The 22,471-nt window shown below is 48.0% G+C and overlaps 1 protein-coding gene across 6 annotated transcripts in view; it reads right to left on the bottom strand.

The window, feature by feature from the left end:
• LOC111846701 (fibrillin-1-like) overlaps positions 1-21,759 on the bottom strand; it is a 55,567-nt gene extending 33,808 nt beyond the window's left edge. For 2 of the 6 annotated variants that reach the window (XM_023817155.2, XM_023817161.2), the window contains exons 1-13: positions 21,627-21,759; positions 20,912-21,174; positions 19,336-19,418; positions 17,993-18,091; positions 17,124-17,219; positions 16,831-16,926; positions 9,838-10,035; positions 7,135-7,260; positions 4,538-4,663; positions 2,493-2,645; positions 1,804-2,148; positions 416-556; positions 164-283 (exon numbers count right to left, since the gene is read on the bottom strand). In XM_023817155.2, the coding sequence (XP_023672923.2) occupies positions 164-283; positions 416-556; positions 1,804-2,148; positions 2,493-2,645; positions 4,538-4,663; positions 7,135-7,260; positions 9,838-10,035; positions 16,831-16,926; positions 17,124-17,219; positions 17,993-18,091; positions 19,336-19,418; positions 20,912-21,078 (1,750 nt within the window). In that variant the 5' untranslated portion in view covers positions 21,079-21,174; positions 21,627-21,759. Of the gene's footprint in view, positions 1-163; positions 284-415; positions 557-1,803; positions 2,149-2,492; positions 2,646-4,537; positions 4,664-7,134; positions 7,261-9,837; positions 10,036-16,830; positions 16,927-17,123; positions 17,220-17,992; positions 18,092-19,335; positions 19,419-20,911; positions 21,175-21,303; positions 21,460-21,626 lie in introns of those variants that run through there. The other 4 variants (XM_072698300.1, XM_072698301.1, XM_023817157.2 and 1 more) reach the window with 4 other exon arrangements.
• Between the last annotated feature and the right edge of the window lie 712 nt (positions 21,760-22,471).

The following is a 22,471-nucleotide window of genomic DNA, read 5'->3' as shown; positions in this document are numbered from 1 at the left end:
ACTGCTCTTAGACCTTTCAGTATGGGTACCACAATGAAGTGCTCAGCTGTAGTATAGTGTAAAGTGTGTAGTATAATGTAGCGTGTCCAGCCGTTTGCGACACAGAGGGGTGTGTCTAGGTCAGCAGTACTGGTTCTGCATAGAGTTGTGAGCCGCATCTCACCTCTGCACTCTGTGCGTGTGGCAGTGCTTTGGAAGCCCGGAGGACACTCGCAGAAGTAGGAGCCGGCTGTGTTCACACACTGGCCATGCACACATGGGCTATGTTGACACTCATCCGTGTCTGGTGGGGGCGCCATCGAATAACAGGAAACCAAAATGAACCGAGGGGAAGCACACAGCAGACATGAAGTTATGGTTTAAAACAGCATGCAGGTCACAAGGTCCGGGCACATGTGGGAGCGAAAAGGCTCACCGATGCACTCGCCGCGCACGTCCAGGTTGAAGCCTCGGTTACATTCACAGTAGTAGCTGCCTGGGGTGGGAACGCAGCGGCCATTCAGGCACAGGTTGCGGTACGCCTGGCATATGTTTGTGATGTTCTGGGACTGGATGACTGCAGAGAGAAGAAGTCGAGCGGCCATCTTAGAGCAGATGGGCAAAGATGAGAACTAATCTGAATTGACAGAATAAGTATAAACCAGGTAAATCCAGATGGGGGGTGGTAATCTGAGTAAGTATGGGGAGAAGCAGTAATCTGAGCAAGTACAGATGGGGGTCAGTAATCCGAGTAAGTGCAGATGGGGGTCAGTAATCTGAGCAAGTGCAGATGGGAGTCAGTAATCTGAGCAAGTGCAGATGGGGGTCAGTAATCCGAGTAAGTGCAGATGGGGGTCAGTAATCTGAGCAAGTGCAAATGGGGGTCAGTAATCCGAGCAAGTGCAGATGAGGGTCAGTAATCCGAGTAAGTGCAGATGGGGGTCAGTAATCTGAGCAAGTGCAAATGGGGGTCAGTAATCTGAGCAAGTACAGAAGGGGGTCAGTAATCCGAGTAAGTGCAGATGGGGGTCAGTAATCCGAGTAAGTGCAGATGGGAGTCAGTAATCTGAGCAAGTGCAGATGGGAGTCAGTAATCTGAGCAAGTGCAGATGGGGGTCAGTAATCCGAGTAAGTGCAGATGGGGGTCAGTAATCTGAGCAAGTGCAAATGGGGGTCAGTAATCCGAGCAAGTGCAGATGAGGGTCAGTAATCCGAGTAAGTGCAGATGGGGGTCAGTAATCTGAGCAAGTGCAGATGGGGGTCAGTAATCTGAGCAAGTGCAGATGGGAGTCAGTAATCCGAGCAAGTGCAGATGAGGGTCAGTAATCTGAGCAAGTGCAGATGGGGGTCAGTAATCCGAGTAAGTGCAGATGAGGGTCAGTAATCTGAGCAAGTGCAGATGGGGGTCAGTAATCTGAGCAAGTGCAGATGGGGGTCAGTAATCCGAGCAAGTGCAGATGGGGGTCAGTAATCCGAGCAAGTGCAGATGGGGGTCAGTAATCCGTTAAAGTGCAGGCAGGGGTGCTGTAACCTGAGTGAGTGCAAACAGGGGGGAGGCTGTAATCTGAGTGTTAATAGTATAGTAACTATCTGTACAGGAATTAAACTACACCAGGGTTATTCAAATCACGGTCCTTGAGGTCCAAGCACTGCTGGTTTTCAAGCCTTCCTTTACCTGTGAAGCCTCTGACCAATCAGAATCCGTAATTATTAAACTAACTACCTGGGAGAACTGAAAACAAGGCCTGGATTTGGAATCAAGGTCCAGATTTGAAGAACCCTGCACTACACTATGATAATATAAGTAAGTGAAGCTGGACATACTGGGAGGGCCCAAGTAACCTGGGCCAGTCCCCGGGTCAGGAATCGTCAAGGTGCCTGGTAAGAAAGGCCTGCTGGGGTCGCCCGGACCTCCAGGCCCTACCGCTGGTCCGAACGGCCCCCCGGGGCCAATGGGGATGCCAGGGCCGATGGGGATGCCAGGGCCGATGGGGGTCCCGGGCCCGATGGGGATGCCAGGGCCGATCCCGGGGCCGATCCCGGGGCCGAAGGGGATGCCAGGGCCGATCCCGGGGCCGATCCCGGGGCCGATCCCGGGGCCGATCCCGGGGCCGAAGGGGATTCCGGGGCCTGGGATGGAGATCTGAGTGCACAGCCTCTGGTGCTCCTCTGGAAGGGAAGGATACAGCATGCGGTCAAAGCTCCCAGAAGCCCCTGGGAAATCATGGTACTACTGCTATTATAAACATGAAACTGGGACGAAAAAATATGCAGACATGTTTACTTTTTTCCACACTGAGGAGGCTGTTTAGAAAATTTAAAAATAATTACAATTTTCATAGCTCCAATAGCAATGAATGAAGGATACATCAATGTTTTTATATGTATACTTATAATGCACAGACTATTCCGGAACAAAGAGCAATGCAGGCAGCATGCAGCACGCTGATTAACAGCATGCACTACCGACCTGCAGGTTCCAGGCCTTAGATGAGTACAGAAAGAGTTCTGACCTGTCCCAGCGATGGGACACAACTCCGGCGTGGAGCCGTCCGCCCAGCAGCGCCCCCCGTCGCAGCAGCACTGCATGCGGGACATGAGTAGGGAGCTTCTGCTGCTGCAGCGCCCATTCAGCAGGCTGGCGAAGCAGTACCCAGGGCGGCTATCTGTTTGGGGGGGAGGGGGGGACATTACTGTCACACTGCACGGCTGGTGAAGCAGCACCCAGGGCGGCTATCTGTTTGGGGGGAGGGGGGGACATTACTGTCACACTGCACGGCTGGTGAAGCAGCACCCAGGGCGGCTATCTGTTTGGGGGGAGGGGGGGACATTACTGTCACACTGCACGGCTGGTGAAGCAGCACCCAGGGCGGCTATCTGTTTGGGGGGGAGGGGGGGACATTACTCTCACACTGCACGGCTGGTGAAGCAGCACCCAGGGCGGCGTTTGGAGGGGAGGGGGGGACATTACTCTCACACTGCACGGCTGGTGAAGCAGCACCCAGGGTGGCTATCTGTTGGGGGGGGAGGGGGGGACATTACTCTCACACTGCACGGCTGGTGAAGCAGTACCCAGGGCGGCTATCTGTTGGGGGGGAGGGGGGGACATTACTCTCACACTGCACAGCTGGTGAAGCAGTACCCAGGGCGGCTATCTGTTGGGGGGGACATTACTTTCACACTGCACAGCTGGTGAAGCAGTACCCAGGGCGGCTATCTGTTGGGGGGGAGGGGGGGACATTACTCTCACACTGCACAGCTGGTGAAGCAGTACCCAGGGCGGCTGTCTGTTGGGGGGGAGGGGGGGACATTACTCTCACACTGCACAGCTGGTGAAGCAGTACCCAGGGCGGCTGTCTGTTTGGGGGGGAGGGGGGGACATTACTCTCACACTGCACGGCTGCCAAAGCAGTACCCAGGGGCTGTTTGGGGGGGGGAGTACTTTCATACTGCCCAGGTGCTTTCAGGATAAGCCTGGGGGACCCATAGTCCCACTTGCAGCCTGAGGCTGGTTGTGGCCCCCATCGTTTGGATGGGAGACAGGCCCCTTCTCATTTTTCTGGGTCATCAGCATCAGGTTTGACTTATTAAATCCCATGAAGCCCCCCCCCATAGTTCTTGGGCAAAGTTAAGTGAGCGGTCATGGATTTGGAATCTGCTTGGACTGACTGTCGAACTCCCCCCCCCCCGCCCAAGGGGCTTCCCCTCCATCCACTGATGAGACAAATATTATTTTTCCAGCTTTAAAACATGCATCATGAGAAAAAAATCTTGTTTCCAGAAGAGAACCAACAAAAGTACTAAATGCAAAATGTTTCTGTTTGTTATTGTGCAAGTAGGTCACACATGTAGCTGCCCCCATAATGATATAAACATTCAATAACTATACTGTACTATACTACACAAGCATATAATGGTAAATAACTGTACTAAACTATGCAGATAGTAACTACTACAATATATTAGACATAGGAATTATATATGTGGCATATATAGCAAATATATCCAACAGAACAACATCATGTGCTCCTATGGCCTATGTCAACATAGTATAGCATAGTACAGTTATTGTCTGTTAGTATAGCATAGTTGTTTAGAGCTATCCCATGGTGTGCAGGCAAATTTATTTAAATAATTTTTTAAAAACACAGCTCCAGTTCACTTAAATACCAGCTCGTAACACAGATAGTTTTCCATATTTAGCCAAGATGATGACTAAGAGCAGTGGAGGGGGGTGATGCTTATGGCCCCAGCCCACCACCCCCCACCCCACCACCCCCCACCCCGCCAGCCAGCCCCATGTGCAGCTCTGAATCTCCGGTCTCTCCCTCTTGTGAAATCAGAGGTAACAAGCTGACCTAAATTCCAGCAGCCAGGTTTCTGGAGCAGTGACAGGGCAGACGTCCACCTCGGAGTGAAAGGCCCACTGAGGACAGCCGGTGCCCATGGATCATTTCTGTAATGGCCCACGTTGCGTATAATCGCTGCCCCACTTGGGCCCAGGTGTAATTAGGCCCTGGCCCTTGGAGCACCACAGTCTACGTCACACTCTCCTTACCAATGCACCGGGAGCCGTCCAGAGCTGTGAAGTAGCCCTGGGGACACTTGCATAAGAAACTCCCTGCTGTGTTCGAACACTGGCCCCCGCTGCACAGCCCAGTGATGGTAGCACACTCGTCAACATCTGCCAGGGAGCAGGAAAGAGTGTCAGCAAGGCATGTGCACCACATACGTTGGGCGTAACGCACTCTAGTCCTACACACTCCAATCCTCCACATCATTCAAGGCGCTCTCCAATCCTCCACATCATTCAAGGCGCTCTCCAATCCTCCACATCATTCAAGGCGCTCTCCAATCCTCCACATCATTCAAGGCGCTCTCCAACCCTCCACATCATTCAAGGCGCTCTCCAATCCTCCACATCATTCAAGGCGCTCTCCAATCCTCCACATCATTCAAGGCGCTCTCCAATCCTCCACATCATTCAAGGCGCTCTCCAATCCTCCACATCATTCAAGGCGCTCTCCAATCCTCCACATCATTCAAGGCGCTCTCCAATCCTCCACATCATTCAAGGCGCTCTCCAACCCTCCACATCATTCAAGGCGCTCTCCAACCCAACACATCATTCAAGGCGCTCTCCAACCCAACACATCATTCAAGGCGCTCTCCAACCCAACACATCATTCAAGGCGCTCTCCAATCCTCCACATCATTCAAGGCGCTCTCCAATCCTCCACATCATTCAAGGCGCTCTCCAACCCTCCACATCATTCAAGGCGCTCTCCAACCCAACACATCATTCAAGGCGCTCTCCAACCCAACACATCATTCAAGGCGCTCTCCAACCCAACACATCATTCAAGGCGCTCTCCAACCCAACACATCATTCAAGGCGCTCTCCAACCCAACACATCATTCAAGGCGCTCTCCAACCCAACACATCATTCAAGGCGCTCTCCAATCCTCCACATCATTCAAGGCGCTCTCCAACCCAACACATCATTCAAGGCGCTCTCCAACCCAACACATCATTCAAGGCGCTCTCCAACCCAACACATCATTCAAGGCGCTCTCCAACCCAACACATCATTCAAGGCGCTCTCCAACCCAACACATCATTCAAGGCGCTCTCCAACCCAACACATCATTCAAAGCGCTCTCCAACCCAACACATCATTCAAAGCGCTCTCCAACCCAACACATCATTCAAGGCGCTCTCCAACCCATCATTCAAGGCGCTCTCCAACCCAACACATCATTCAAGGCGCTCTCCAACCCATCATTCAAGGCGCTCTCCAATCCTAGACGTCAGCCGTAGCACAATCCAGTCTTACATCATTCAATGTGCACTCTGATCCGACACAGTCCAATCCTAGACATCTGTTATAAATCACACTCTAATTCATGACATCAGTCAAGGTGCTCTCCAACCCTAGGTGCCAGTCATACTGCACTCCAATCATACGCATATCTGTCACCGTGGACATTGGTCCTATACCTGCTGTTTACAAAGCACAGCAGTGTGGTCGTGGTTAAGTGTGTGGTTCACCACTTGAAGAGGCATGTGCTGCGAATAGGAGGCAACCTCCCCATGCACAGGCGCGGACGACATGCTTGCGTGACAGCACTGACTGCCTCAGCTGCCTCAGCTGCCCATCTCCATGCGAGTTATCCAGGAGAACTCAGGGAAAAATTAATATTCTTCCTTTAAACTCGAAAATTATTCTAGGAATCAGATTTCTTCCCCTTGGGCAGAATACAACACAGATTTTTAACTGCAAATGATTGCCACAAATACATCTTTTACCATTTTAGTAGATCAATTTTTTCATGACTGGTCTGGAATTCATCACTGCACTTTGTTAATCATCCAATATTTTTTACAGGTTTAATATCTAGTACAATAGGCCTTTTATTTATTTGAGCACTTAGGAAACGCTTAGGCTTGTTATAGCGCAAGCCAAGACCTTTTAAAGTAACCGAGTCTTAAATACTATCAGTCTGAAAAGGAAACCGGCTGCAGATTATATCCTGCAGAGTGCAGGTAGCTTCACCCGCAGGGCGTCTCCAAGGCGCCTCAGGCTCGGGTTCGAGGTCTCATTCAAGGCCATGGTGGTAGAGCTCGCCGGAGAACAAATCCTTCCTTCTTCAGCCATATAAAAATGCTTGGCTGTGTTCCTACCCTGAGTCTGTGTCCACATCCAGCACATGACTTACTGGGGAGGCAGATGCTCCCAGCTTAGCTGCTGCAGCGTTTGGTCTGAACATGGTGCTTCAACTAAATCGATCAATCTTGCAATCACTAGGTCACAGGGTTCACCCGGAGCCTCTCTCAGGCTAATAAGGGCACAAGTTAGGGGTACACACAGGACGTGATGCCAGTCTATCACAAGGCACACATTAAAACATGGACACATTAAGACACGCACACACACACACACGCACACACACACACACACACACACAGAGTTATTCAGAGATGCCAATTTGTCTAGCTATAGCTTTTTAATAATAATAATAATAATAATAATAATAATAATAATAATACATTCATACATTATTTTATTTTATACTGCAGTATAATCTCATAAGCTAAAGCCATCCACAAAGCACATAAACAGCGACATCATTAACGGACGTGGGAAGTGTTACCCTCGCATTTTTGGGACGTCTCGCTGAACCTGTAGCCAGCTGGACACTTGCACTCGAAAGAGCCGATGGTGTTGACACAGTTTCCCCCCTGGCACAGTCCGGGAATAGCCTGGCACTCGTCCACGTCTGCCAAGGAGCAGAAACAACATTCTACACAAAGCCACTTTGCCGTTCATCCCGCAAGAGGACCGTCTGCAGTTCACGGTGAGAGAATGTCGTTTTAAATCAGATGGGCCGTTTGTTAAGAAGTGTGCTTTCCTCTCACCAGGCCCGACAGTCTGTAGTGATGTCTTATTTTAGATGGACTTTTAGGGCTTAGTAATGGCATCAGCATGTTTACATTACTACATTATTCTGTATGTGGTTTTGTTCACTGCATACTTCACAGTGATTTCCAGCTTATCTTCTGGCTCTTTGCCACTGGCATGCCGGAACCAGGCCGTACCCCGAAGAGAGACTAGTTATGCCGCGGTTCCAGGTCGCTCCGCCTTTTCTGCAGATGGGTCGGTAAAGGCGGGGTTTGGAGAGCGACAGTGACAAAACTGAAGAGAAGCTTCGTAGTACGGCCTGGGTACGGCTCGGGTACGGCTCGGGTACGGCTCGGTTCTAGGTGACAGTGGGAAAGCAGTGTATACCACCCTTTTCCAACCGCAAAAAGAGAGGGACCCCCTCCTCTTCCCCCCGAAATGGGTCCCCAGCTCACAGTAATGTTCTGCTGCCCCCCACCCCGCCCCGCCCCGGCCCGGCGATGAGAGGCTGCTGCTCAGAGTACGGGTCAGCCAGCATGGAAAATTTCACTGATGGGGTGCGGAGCACTGCATGAGCCACAGGGGGGGGTTTCTCGTAGAGCGGCCTGGGGGTGTTCGCTGAGGCGGTTCACAGGCAGCCAGATGATAGAGGCATTGATATAGCAGGTAGAGCTGCAGTAGAGGCCAAAGACAGCAGGAAGACCTTCCAAAGAACACTGGGTGAGGTCCCAGCGCACATCTGGGTGAGGTCCCAGCGCACATCTGGGTGAGGTCCCAGCGCACATCTGGGAGCCCAAGAGAAGATCCAAGATGCCGGGCTCAGCCGTTGCCTCCCTCAGTGCCTCCCCAACCAGCTCTCCCAGTATTGTGAGCTACTGGAGCTTAATACGCTAGTTTCAGCACAGTCCTGGTCCTGGAGGGGGTGCCCTACTATGCCAGCAGTCCCAAAGTAACGTCACCTGGGATCGTTACCTTTAACAGGAGTACAGTGAGAACAGTATAACCACTGACACAAGATGACAGTAACCTGGATAGGCAGACACTAGCTGGGCATTTAGCTGTCTGTTGCTTTGTTCTTGATGCTCTAAAAACATCTGTGTTTTATGCTGTGCAAACTGAATCACAGACTCTCATCTGGTATTTGCACACAGCAGAAGTGTCTGTAAATGGCAGCCTGACACACTCCGCTTCATTCCACAGCAGCCTGTGCATGACCCAAACCTTTGGAATTGGTCAGTCACAAAATGAGAAAACTTCAGCGATTCAAACAGAAGCCAGACCGTCTGATATTCTGTGATTCATAATAATCCAGTCATTAGTGCAGCCCAGGTCTCATAATTCTTCAGCTGGGATTAGACTGGAAGAGGAGGGGCTGCTGGCAAAGGAACTGTAACAGCCTCTGTGATGTCTTTGTGATCACAGACACAGACAGACATTCAGAGCACAGGCAGACAGGAAAAACAATGCAGACAGGCAGAGCACAGGCAGACAGGAAAAATCACAGAAAGACAGAAAAACACACAGGCAGGGGGACAGAAAGGGGCAGGCAGATAAAAATCACAGACAGAAAAACAGAAACAAGACAAAAATGCAGGCAGGCAGACAGACAGCAAAAGACAAACAGATACTTAGGGAGCTGCAAAGGGAGACGGAAAAACTCATACAGACAGACACTCAAACACATGCAAAGACACACTGTGACACAGACAGACAGACACAGGCAGACAGACAGACACAGACTAATACACAGGCAGACACACTCACAGAGACACACACACTACAATCTTATATAGAAAATGCCACAGGTGATCAGTGTTTGGTTCACTGACCTTTTCCACATACTTGAGTGCTCATTTGTCGTCATAGCAACACGGTAACGCATTCCTATACTCTGACACAACTGCTGTTTAGTTATTCGGATTCATTTAAATTATTTGTTTACCTCCTGGAGCACTCACATACTTCATCCAGATTGCAAGACACAGCCAAATAAATAAAAGGGTAACAGCAATATAATTATGATAATCCCTTGAGCCGCGGCATCCTGCAGACACCATGAATCTGGCAGGCTGTCACGCTGCCTGCGGTCCGGGATTCTGGAAGGACAGGAGCTGGCCTGATGTGCAGCACTGCAGCAATTTAGCATGAATACCGAGCGATGCCATTCTCAGCGTAATAACATTAACTGAGATTCACTGCAGCCTGCTGAAGGGTGTTCACAAGAGAGAGAAAAAAAAAAAAGAGAGAGAAAGAATCTCACAGACATGCTGTTTCCACATTAAGTAGAAACAAATGTTAAATAAAAAAAGAGACAGGAAACAACTGTTTTCTTCAGAAAGAGGCAGGCTGGACATGGACATTGCCAATCCCCTTCGTAGTATATGTTGATTACAGGACCACGCCAGTAGGGCGGCGCTAATCACTCCCGCATCAGCTCCCCCTTTCGGCAGGATACCTTGACACGCCCCCGTGCGATGGTTGGGGATGAATCCACGGCGGCAGGGGTGGGGCTGGGCGGGGCACATCTCGCAGGGGTGCCCCCAGGCGCGCCCCACGGTGGCACAGCACAGCGTCTTGGTGCAGACGATGCCGCTCAGCTGGCCCTGGCACATCTGGTTGCTGACGGAGGCGAAACACGGTCCGGTGCGGTAGTCTGTGACACAGAAGACAGGGACGGTGGCACTCATTCCTAATGCTTCAGCTCGGCATGCATCGTCTGCCTGGTTACATCATTATTCAGCTGCAAAGCAGAGCAGGAAAAAGATCTGGTGCATCATGGTCCAAATCCACAAAGCTACCTACCTGCTCCATAGTGGAAGTAAAAAATCCGAAAGCCTGAATTTCTGTTTCTGGGTATCTGGTGGGTTATTTCATGCTTTTGTCGCTGTGGTTACTCTACAGGTAGAACTCAAAAGGGACACAAAGGACAACTGGCCACTTAATCACTTATTTCATTTCAAAAGTCCTACTTCGTGTTTCGTGCCAGTTTCGTAGTAGAAACTACAGGTAACCGCAGTAACGAAGGGAACACCAACTGAGTAACTCAGCAGGGACAGGGTGCCGGGCACACTCTAGCTGCACCTGGGAGCTGATGTTACAGTTGTCATTAATGGCAAAAATCAACATTTGGTGTCCACTTGCGGCCTGGGAACGGGGGCGGCATCACCCTGGAACATCCCACCTCCATCGATCATGATGCCTTTGTATTTTACTGGCATCCACCCTCCCCCCCTACAGCTTTGACAGGACATAATCCACGCCAGAAGTATCCCCTGCACATCACATCAAGACTGCCAGAGCGAGACACCGTGGGAAACAGACATGCATGCCAGTAGGCTGCTTTTGATGTGCTCCACACTTGAACTCATCTACTTGTTGAGAACATGGTGAGGAATGACTCAGCAGGTCAAATATTTTTCCATCGCTCATTGCCCGTTGATGTTTTCACTGCTTTATCCCTGACAGATCCATTTCTGCAAAGATTTCTGCAGATTGTACTTAGAGAAATTGACTGTTCGTGTCTCAGAACATCTGTAGACAACGCATTCGGAGCTGCTCATGAGCTTTGCCTTGAATCATAGAGTACTACATGAACATCCCACTGAAAGGAACCGGATCACAGCCACAGCTGGCCTTAGCTGACGACGTCTTTTCCACAGGCTTCCATTCCAGTAACATGTTGAAAGGTGATCATCAACAAGGTGTGCAATCTTCACCACCCAAATCTATCTGTAAGTCACTAAGATGTCGTCTTATTCTGGGCAAGGAAGACAAATTACCAGACCACTGCTTGTGCCCAGAATTTTCATGCAATACCCTAAGCATGACTGAATGCTTAAATGACTTTATATAACGTTTTATGTGGTATTTAGCTGTATTTCTTCAAAGACTCTGGACTGCACACCACACCACAGCAGGCATGAATGGGAACGGACCAGCACACACCCCCCAACTTGCTTGGAATCAAAACCCTGGTTTCTTCTCTTTGTATAAGCTACAGACTTAATCCGTATTAAACACTTGGATGGGGGGTTCTGGATGGGGGTTCAGAATATCTGGCCCACTTTAGAGAACAAGTCAATTAGTGTTTGCAGCACCTCCTCACCACTAACGGGTAACGCAACAGAGACTGAGCGCAGAAGCCCAAGGACACACCCCTCCTTCAGCATCGTGCCTGATTCATTCTTGTTTCCATGACAAGACATCGTCTAAAAGGCCCATAAGCTGATAAACTGTTTGCCCCTAGACTCTCATATTTAAACCGCAAAAAGGTTTCATGGGCTCATTAGCACCTCTGCCGACTGTCGGTCTCGAACACCTCGACCTAAAGGCACGAATCACTTACGGGACACGATTCGAAGGAAATAAAAACGAAAGGTTTACATCAGCAGTCTGCGAGTCTCCCTGCTCTCAATTATGCCTGGCAGAACCGCATATTCATAAATTGCTTCCACATTTTAACACAGACAAGCGACAGCGAGGAAAGAAAGAAAGAAAAAAAAAGGGGCACAAAAAGCTTATCTAATCCAACACAGCAATTATCCAAACAAAAAAAAACTCTGTGCGTTTTCCATGGTGAGCATACCAAGCGGAGATGGTCATGTAAGCTAACCTTTCCAGCACATTCTTCTCTTTGTTAGAATATGAAATGCTTGGAACGTGGCTGGGTCATCTTACTCCCCTAAGTGAGCTTTAAGTACTTTTCCAGGGAGCCGAGGTGAGGCTTTATGCTCTACGGGCCCTGCTTGTTTCACGTTCGGCTGTTTTAGCTCCAGCTAATTCCATGTATTGTTTGTTTTGCAGCACAGATGATTGTTTTTTTTCTTCCCAGAATGAGTGATAAGATTAACACGCACCATGTTATGCCAAGCGTAGCTTGGTTCACTTCTGATAAGGCCCAGTATGACCCCCTAACGATGCAGGAAGGGGGGGGGGGGGAAGGGGGTTCTGGCATTCTGAAAAGTTTTTCAAAAATGAAAACGGTTTACAAAAGCATCCAGCCCCGCCCACCTAGATCATGGAGAAATGATGTCAACGCAAATGCAGCATCATGTGGTGCGACTGCCCGGGGATGACCAGAGACCATGGCAGGCACCTCAGCGGAGTGCCGGGGGAGAGATTGCATGAGTGGTGACCCAGGGAAGCGAGGGGGTGACTGCCCCCTCCAGGGGGACACAGTGGCCCGCCTGCATGGCAGTGCTGTTCTATGGGACCACAGGGGCCAAGTACAACTGCAGGACCGGGCCAACTCCCAGCACACATCTGGGAGCCATTAGACACGTGGGGTGCCAGGATTCAAGTGGGAGGGGTCAGAACCTGCCCCCAACGGGGCTTCACAGGCCCAGACAAGGCAGAACACAACATCACACCCTCCTTGTTCCACTAGACCAGTGTTTCTCAAATCCTTAGGGACCCATAAATGGTCCACGTTTTTTGCTCCCTCCCTACTCCTAGGGAATTGGGAGACATGGACCGTCTGGGGTCCGCGGGGACTTGTCTGAGAAACACTCCTCTTGACTTAAGGACCCCCATCTACCAGACACAGATTAATAATTTGACTGCTGGCTGCAGCTGAATCACACACGTATTCTTAAACGTACCCGCGAACCCCAGTCACTGCCCTCACCAGCATCCAAACTAACCAGCACTATGACCGCTCACTTTTTCACACTTGCATGTTGTGCACCATTTTTTCCCCCACTCAAACAGCATATGACCAGCAAATTAACTGGATCATTTGCATTCCTGGCTCAAATGTGAAGGAACTGTTCAAATAAAGACACTGTTCATATACTGCAGCTGTGTTGGGTGGTCCGAACTAAACCCCTGTCACACGGCATTGGCCTGACCTATCACAGCTGTCCGTCTACTGAGCATCCATCTCAGGATGAGGAGGCATGCAGCCTTGACCCACATCCAAGCAATCAACTAGTGTTTACTTAAAAACCATCACCATGGAGCCCAACTGCTACAGAAGAAGATATACATACATACATACATATACACACACATACAAACACACACACACACACACACACACACACACACACTTTGTATTCATATCTTTGTGGGGACCGTCCATTACTTTCTATGGGGAAAACCCCTAATCCCAACAATGACAACCTTATCCCCTACTCTGCCCTAACCTTAACCATCAGTAACCAAACAAAATACAAGACTTTTGCCACTTTTAGTTTTTTGATTGCAGTCACAGTTTTTTTTTAATATATAAAACTGAGCTTCCCCTTGTGGGGACCAAAAAAATAACAGGATCTTATCACATTGTGGAGACATTTGGTCTCCGCAATGTAACATATACATAACCCACCCACACCCACACACACACACCCACACACACACACACACACACACACAGACACACACTTTTTTTTTATGTAAAAGGTGTGTCACTGCACTCCACAGATACGCCCTTTGACAGTAATCCTGTGCTAATTCCATTTCAGAGAAACAGCTTATTGATATATGCCCATCACACGTGGGAGCTTCTGAAACAGGCAGCCTCTGCGGACACAAATCTACACAGGATGGCAAGACTTCCAGCCTGCTCCATCAGCGCAATCAGGTGTGGATCACGGTCCCCTTTGAAGCGGAGTCACAGAGGGCACCTAAGCACCTTGGAAGCTCTGCAGATGTTACAGCTGCAGCCAAAGTCAGGTTATTACATCATTTGTACACCGGTACGGTGGTTTCTGGCGCTGGCTGGATGCCAGCCAAAGAGGAATATCAGACCTGATAATGTGTATCTTACGGCATCCATGTAAAGCACTCACGTGGCCCCACCGTGCTTATTCAGGCCCGGGAACTGACTCCGCTCCACCTTCCAGGCAAATTAGACTGCCGAAATCGGATCTCACCAGGATCGCCATAGTGGTGGTCCATAACGCAACGGGAAGCGATCTGGGAGAAATCGGCGGTAATGAAACACTACGGGAGATGACAAGCAGAGCGAAGGAGCCACTTTCCGGGGGGGGGGGGGGGGCAGGTTCTGTTTTGCCACACGGCGCCCAGCGACCTTTCAGTGCTCACATTATGGAAGGCTAAGCAGGCCTATAACACAGGGGCCTGCAGAGGGCAGCAGGGGGGCGGACAATCAGACACAGAGTGCATAAATGTGACCTTTCGAATTCAGGGTTGCCAACTCTCACACATCTGGCGTGACACTCATGCTTTCAGACTCTGACGCTCACGCAAGAATTCCAACGCCAAATCTATATTATTCCATTATAAACCTAAAATTAGCTACACAAAAACATTGGGATAGTTTGCATACCGTACAGACTGTTTACAAGGTAATAAAACATATTACATGTATTATATTCATGTATTACATACATGTTCCATACACGTAAATGCATGTACTCCAAACAGCTGACCAATGGCAAATTCCATTTCAAATGCAGGGCTATACATACTCTCAGGGAATATTTAGTATTCCGATAAAATAGAAACATATCCCAAGTTACTGTCAATATTAATCTGCAACATTTTTTATAGAGCAAACATTTCATTAAAGGGGGTCAAAATACTGCAGTTTAATGAAAACATCGCATTTAATGAAATAAAGAAGGCGAAAATGTTTAATGGAGAACATGATCTTGCCAGATAAGTAGATGACTGATTAGGTGAGGACAACTGCTAGCTTGTTTCCGCAAGACAATTAAGTTACTTTGTCGAAGAACAGTAGTCCAAACTTCCTGCCCATAAAAGACAAACTAAGCATCTTTGTTTCTGCTGGAGACCGGGAATGCATCAACATTCTTTGGGTTTAGACGAGACCTCAGTTTGAAGCCGACGCGGTGGTGTGTTTGGGACAGACGCACCCGGTACGCCTACAAATGCTTGTTCCCGTAATGTTTACTTATAGACCAACGGAACTTGACAAAAAAAATTACATTTGTCAAACCTGGCACAATGAAAAACACAAGAACATTTTTATATGCTCAGAAGCAATGGGCTCCATGCATGACATGGAAATGTTTGCCGTTCGCTTCAAGCCACAGGGAAGTAGGGGCTTGTCAGCTAGGCTAGAACAAAAGTAGGTTTGGCATCTGCAAGACGTCACCAAACCAAGTCACACTGGTTTGATCTTGGAGACATGTGATCTAGCGAATGCTTTGGGGGTCCCTCAGAATTCTGAGTCATACTACACTGAGAAATTGGAACTCTGAGTGGTGGAAACGTATCACACAGCTGAACGATACATTTCCATTAACAGTTAAACATGTAAATTCAGATATATTTCAAGAAAGGAACTTCACTCCTGCTGTGAAAAACTATAATTAACATCAGCTGGACACAATCATTTTTGAGAAAAATATATATATTGAAGGAAACTAATTACTCACATTAACTAAGACCCATAATTCCTAATTATAATTCCTGTTTCCTCCAATTGTCAGTTCACAATATGGGAACCGGCATCATCTTTTTATGATGAAGATCTTATGGTATGGTAGCATTTGAGGAGATGGGTAAATATGACAAATACTGTAAAACCATTAAAAAAAAAAAACTTGCTAAGAATTCAAAAGACAATATATATTCACTCTCACGTAAAGCTCCCCACGAGCTGATCTACTTCACATGCGGAAGGCGAGTTAAAACGCACGGATTTTAAATGGCAACATTACCACAGGAAGCGATGGGGAAGGGAAAAAAAAACCAGGAACCCGCGACAAAGCCGCAGAAGTGTGGCCCGCGGGCGCCACATCAGCGGGACGGCGGCTCCGAGCCTCGCGGCGAGCCTCACGACATAAATCAAGACGCGGGTAAGCAGATACTCATGGGTCAGGACAACAAATTCTCCCAACTATCTGTGGGTAACTCTATCCTAGGACTGGGGTGTCAAGCCCCCCGACGCCTCTCTCCCTGTCAGGGAAATGTGTAGGCGGCAGAGGGAAGGCGGAATTTCCTTATAGGAAGCAACACCCAAAACACAATGTGCTGAAGGGAGAAGCCTCTGTTACAGCCTGGGCCCGTGAGGTGCACTTTGCCCCCAGGCGAGTCACACGGCCAGAAGGTGCAGCCTAAAGGCCATTTTACGGCATCCCAATGTCTCCCACAGAAAGGCACATCTCTCCCCGCGGGACAAAGCCAGATCCGAGACCCATGAACAATTTCCACTTGAGTGGTCGCTCCTCATGCTCCTTCCTGCTGTCCTCCTGTACGGCGGTTACATGCACGTGGGGAACTTGCAGATGGGGGGGGGGGGAGGAGGATATGGAGCAGGCCTAACTGTCTGAGTTCAGGAAACAACATCTACAGTGTAAGCGAGTACGAATTTTGAAAAACAGGGGACATGCAGTAGGGAATGCAAACTGTGCATGCTGGCTATAATGAAAGGGGAGCGAATGTGTGTGCAGCAGTCAGCGGTGGGAAAACCCATGGAAAACCTCGGCATTCCCAGAGCTGGGACCACGCAGCTTACCTCTCTCACACTGAGCTCCGGTGAAGCCGTAGGTGCAGGCACAGCGGTTAGGCGCCACGCACCGCCCGCTGTTCAGACAGCCGGTCTCACACACCGCTGTTAGAGGAAAGACAGACAATGCAAGATGAAGCGTGCCGACACTGTCATGTGTGTACACTGTAAACCGTGGCATCTGCGGTAACTTTTGCATTGACAACTATTTTCCTTAAAAAAAAGTCAGAAGGAGGGGATAGCGCCTGTTGCCACAAAAACCGCACATCGCCATAACAACAGCCTGTGGGAGTGGCCCTTACGTTGTCCGCAGTGCGCGCCGTTGTATCCCTTCTGACACAGGCAGCGGTCCTCAGCACAGGTGGCCCCATTCATACAGCGGATGCTGCAGTGCTGAACTGTGACACAAGGAGGAGGGGGGTCAGTGAGGAAGAAACACAGAGCTCCCCCTGCTGGTAGGTCATGGTGATAGCATGGTGTAATGCAAATGAGCATCTAAAGGAAAATGCCAGTCGATGAACTGAGCAGGATCCATCACCCAAACACACTGAAGATTATTCTGCTGCTGTTTTGAACCAGCCCAAATTGTTCAACAAACCGCAGATCATACAAACTATCATCTGTGTCATTCCGTATGTTTTAAACTGCAATAAAACACATCATGATGGACTTGGGAAGTTTTTCTGCATGTTTTAACAGAATATAATTTAGCTGCAAAGCAGTACCGCTAAGCTCTGCTTTATGGGATCTAAGAAAAACAGAAGGGATTAGGCAAGGGACAGGAAATGACATCATCTGTCACATAGGGGCTGAACTTAAAACCACAGATTGATTCAAATTAGGCCAAGTACTGCCAAAAGCTAAATCACATCCCGAGTGAATAGCACAGTCATTTATTGTCAATTGTTTGGAAGGGAAACATACCTAAAAGTTTCTCTTAATGTATAAAATAAAAAGTCCTTCATGAGTTAACTTATTTAAGGTTCATTTTCCGTCAGTCCCAGCCTCTTTCTCATGAGAGGTAAAATTACAATCTGATGAAACAGCAGGAGTGAAAGTGTAAGAGGAACCAGGGAGGAGAGCCTGTTTCAGATGGGCGAGGCCAGCGGACACAGCAGGACAGAGTTTGCCTCAGTGCTCCGTCACACAACCTGCCCAGATGGTTACCAACCTGACTTTGAGCCACAGGAGGGGGCAATCTGACCACTGGGACATGTGCAGAGGTTGGGTCTGGAGCAGAAGCCATCCCCACAGGAGCTTCTGCAGATCGCTGAAGTGGGATAAGAAAACCAGATCACAAAGTGCTAGAAAGTTCTACAACCTACAGAAAACAGGACAATGGGTCCATGAAGATCAATATAATACATTTAGGGAGCGAGCAGGGCCCGCAAAAGTCTATATAACCCATGTAGAGAGAGAACAGGGCCCACAAATGCCTATATAAACCAGGTAGGGAAAGAGCAGGTCTGACATTGTCTACATAACCCACATAGGGAGAGAACAGGGCCCATAAATGTCTACATAACCCATGTGGGGAGAGAGCAGGTCTGACATTGTCTACATAACCCACATAGGGAGAGAACAGGGCCCATAAATGTCTACATAACCCATGTGGGGAGAGAGCAGGTCTGACATTGTCTACATAACCCACATAGGGAGAGAACAGGGCCCATAAATGTCTACATAACCCATGTGGGGAGAGAGCAGTTCTTGTGAATTGTGGCAAAACAGACGGAGCACAGTTATTCTCTGCACAGTCCTGTCATGGTCACCGGACCAATTCAGTTAAATGTAATGGAGATCCCAGGCTGACCTCCTTGGCTGTTGGTTCTTAAATAAAACGCCAGATAAACGAAAAGGCCTCCTGCCAGACTGCAATTACTGAGCGGCGAGCCACTGACTGAGCGCCTTCCCGAGGTGCAGTGCGTGCGGAGAGGCCAGCGTGGAGCTAGTTAGATGATGAAAACTGGAGCGAACGCAGCACAGATCTGCGCTAAGCATCAAAGGCAACAAGCCGCTAGACAAAAAAAAAACTCAAGAGCACAGAGTGAGTCAAAACCTCCCGGCCAGGCATGTGGTGGTTAGTCCACACGGGGCCTAGTGACATCACCCAGCTTTGATGGCTGGGAAACACATGCAAACACATGCAAACATGCAGGCCCACTTCAATTCCAGGATATCATCACGCAGTCTTCTCCTTATTCTTATATTACAGCACTGCTCACTGTACAGTACTGAAGGGTGTGCCGGGACAAATATTGTTTTCAGAATCAAAACATGTCCACCCTGCATATTCTCCCTCAGTCATCAGTCCACCAGTTGAGTTAAATGCAAACAGTTTTCAGTCTTGGCTCCAGGGAGCCACTTCTCAGGCCAAATATAATGTTTGACCTTCACAACAGGGAACTTTAGTGATGAAGGGATGAGAAAGGAAAATTGACACCCGCTCCCCCCACCCAACCATCCAACCCCACACTCTTGGTTCTGTAGCAGAGAGGAACGACCACTACTTACGGACTATACACTGGTTGCCTCCTGGCAAGGTCTTCCACCCAGGGCAGCAGTACACATTGTAACGAGATCCACAGACATTGGGACTGAAACCCAAACAAACATGAACATTCATTGTGTGCATTGAGACCCTATCATACAGCTTAAGAGAGAATAAGCTGAGGTGTTGACCACCCACACCCCAAGACAAATAAATCATATTTTATAAACAATAAGTCTAGATTTTATGATGATACATTCAGATATCTTCCTCCAAAAGAGATGTGGCTCGTTCCTCATGTTCTTCACCAGAAGGACATTATGGAGACGCGCCATAGCACTTTGGTATATGACCTGTGCGTTGTTCTCACCATCCTTAAGAAGAAACAACACCACCTAGTGGCAGTAAATTGAATACGCCTTAGAACTCAAAACACGACATGTGCATGACATAAAAAATGCATATGAACGTCTAATTCATATTATAGAAACCAGAAAGGACTAAAAGTGGTGTCATTTCAGTTAATACGTAAACAAAAGATTTTCGAAGCTATTGTGTTACTAATTAAGTTTATTCCAGCAAAACAAAATCCCAAACAATAAAAGGTAGTATTATTACCATAATAGAATTTGGCAATCGAATAATAATTCTAAACCAACCCCAATAGTAACGTATAGTACTGTTACTACTACGATTAATAATAATAATAATAAAATAATAATAATAATAATAATAATAATAATAATATCATCATTACCACCTGCCTTATATTTAAACTGTGGTCCTGAGAACAGCCTTCCTTGTAAATTTTTGGCTCAGGACTAAGTATACAATTATCCCACATACCGATTGAGCATGATACAGAGAATGTTGTCCTTTACCCATATAAGGGGGTGTGGTGTTTATCAAAAATTCCCTAAACAGCGCAATATAAATGGTCTTACAGGTCAAATATCACTCACAAATACAAAATGCGTTCATGTTTCAAGAAGTCTTTCCAAACAAAGGACAAAGAGGACGGACTGTCCTTGTCGGTATTTCATTTAGGCCTACTAACCTTTCCATTAAGATCGCCTTTGGACAATTTATGGCCTACAAGTTTATATGCCTGTAAACCCACCGCCAAACTTTTCAAATTAATAATAGGGTAAAATATCCATCCCCGGTGTTTTTATTAGACCAATAAACAGATGGTAACATTGGAACTCAAACAGGTCCGCCTGAAACACACTTGGGCTGTACTACATCTTAGGGAATTAAGATACACACCCCCCCCTCCCCAGAGAAGCGCTCCAGAGCCCAGCACCGCGAGCTGAAGTTTCAAGGCGAAACAGCGGCAAAGAAAATGATTGAGAAACCATGGAAAAACCACAACTGAATTACAAATTGCACATTCAGACAAAAAGACACAAACACAACACTGCCAATTTAATTCATTCGCGGCCGTAAGTTTCAATGTATAATACACCAAAATATCCAGTGACCAACTGTGTCATATGCATGTCAAATATTTGTGTTCAATGCCACAGTTATCCGTCTGCTTCCTTTGTTCATTTCTAAAACAACTATTTCTGAAGTAGCAAACATCATTGAATTTACCCCTTCAGCACATCCTGACTGCCGCCTCTTCTCTTCGCCCTGCTGTTGACGGGCTCGGCGGCTCTGGGAGCCTCGCCGTCCGGCGCCGCACCTCCGGCATCTCTGACAGACAGCGACAGCAGAGCTGCCAGCCCCAGCAAAACCTTCAGTAGCCGGCCGGGCCACATACTGCTCGCCTGGTGGCTCTTCAAAGCGAATCCACTTCAGGGGGTGGAAGAAGCGGCAAGTGCTTCAGTTATAAGATCCTTTTCCGAACCCACCTCCTGGCATGATAGCAAAAAAGTTTAAGACAGGAAAATATTTACTTTAACTTTCCAAGTATGAGCTTTCAGAAGATGCTCAGAAATTCATACCGGCAGTTTTCCCAGAATATACAAAAAGCGAGCTCTTACCGTATCCTAGCCAATACATCAATACACAGGTTTTAAAAGTTTGAAAATTATATTTAAAGCGTCCCAGATTTACAGACATGACATAGTCGTCATTGTAATTGTTCTGGAAAACGAAGCTAGATCGTGCACGAAGCAGCTACCATTTACAGTTCCCCTCTGCTTCTCCAAATGAAAAGAATGTCTTCAAACCCCCGAAAGAAAAAGCACTTATAAATTAATAGCACGGCAATGCAGACAATTGCAACAGCGAGAGAAAGCACAGTCCCAGAACGACTATTCTGCTGAGGTTACTGTATTTACCACCATATTTATTACCATATTACCTTGCCAGCGAAACGTTTCAAAGTGATACCGTCTCCCCACTTTTGAGCGCATTCAAAGAAGTTGGGGCATTCTGCAGGGAATGACGAAGTCAGCTGCTGTCCTCTTTTCACTCGCTCCCTCCTTCCCTCCCCATCCCACCCTCTCTGCCCGTCCCTCCCAAGCCCCTACCTCCTTCTCCAGAACTTTTTCTCTTCTTCTCGCGATAGGGAAATCTCAGAATTCCTCTGTTTATTTGGTAAAGAGAAAAAAAACGAGTAATATGCTTAACTGTCAGACTGGGTAGGTTCCCATCGATGATCGGCCCATTTATCAGCTGGCACTTTCACCGTATCGGCGTCAGATGTGCTCTGTTGCTTTTTACGCGTTGTTTTCCGGCATCGTTATTTTTTCATGGCCCACTGGTCCAGTTTCTTAACCGCTACAAAATTTTCTCATTCTCACATTTTCAAACGAAACCAGATGTGGAAGCCATCAAACAAGAATTTTATATTACACAGTGAATTATTTATCTTCATTTGACCTCACTGTTCTTCAATCCTAAAAGGATTTTTTTTCTATGAGGCAAAGGAAATAATTAATAATAGCTCTAATACACTTGATTCAGAGGGCTTCTATTCGTCCTACAGTACATCCAACCACCGTTGCATTTCGCAGGTATCGCTAACCTTCCGTGTGTATAGCTGCTAGGACCGCGTACGCAGTGTGGATCGTGTGCTACGTTGTGACTGGAAGCAGATCCAATTCTCTCCCAGACAATGACACTATAGTTTCAGCAGAAAATCAGAAACGATTAAATGCATCTCCCACCACCTGCTCTTTCATACCCACTGCCATGCGACAGTAC

This window comes from Paramormyrops kingsleyae, chromosome 13 (genome assembly GCF_048594095.1).
Source record: "Paramormyrops kingsleyae isolate MSU_618 chromosome 13, PKINGS_0.4, whole genome shotgun sequence".
NCBI classification, from domain to species: Eukaryota; Metazoa; Chordata; class Actinopteri; order Osteoglossiformes; family Mormyridae; genus Paramormyrops; species Paramormyrops kingsleyae.
This window is presented reverse-complemented; position numbering and strand designations above follow the sequence as displayed.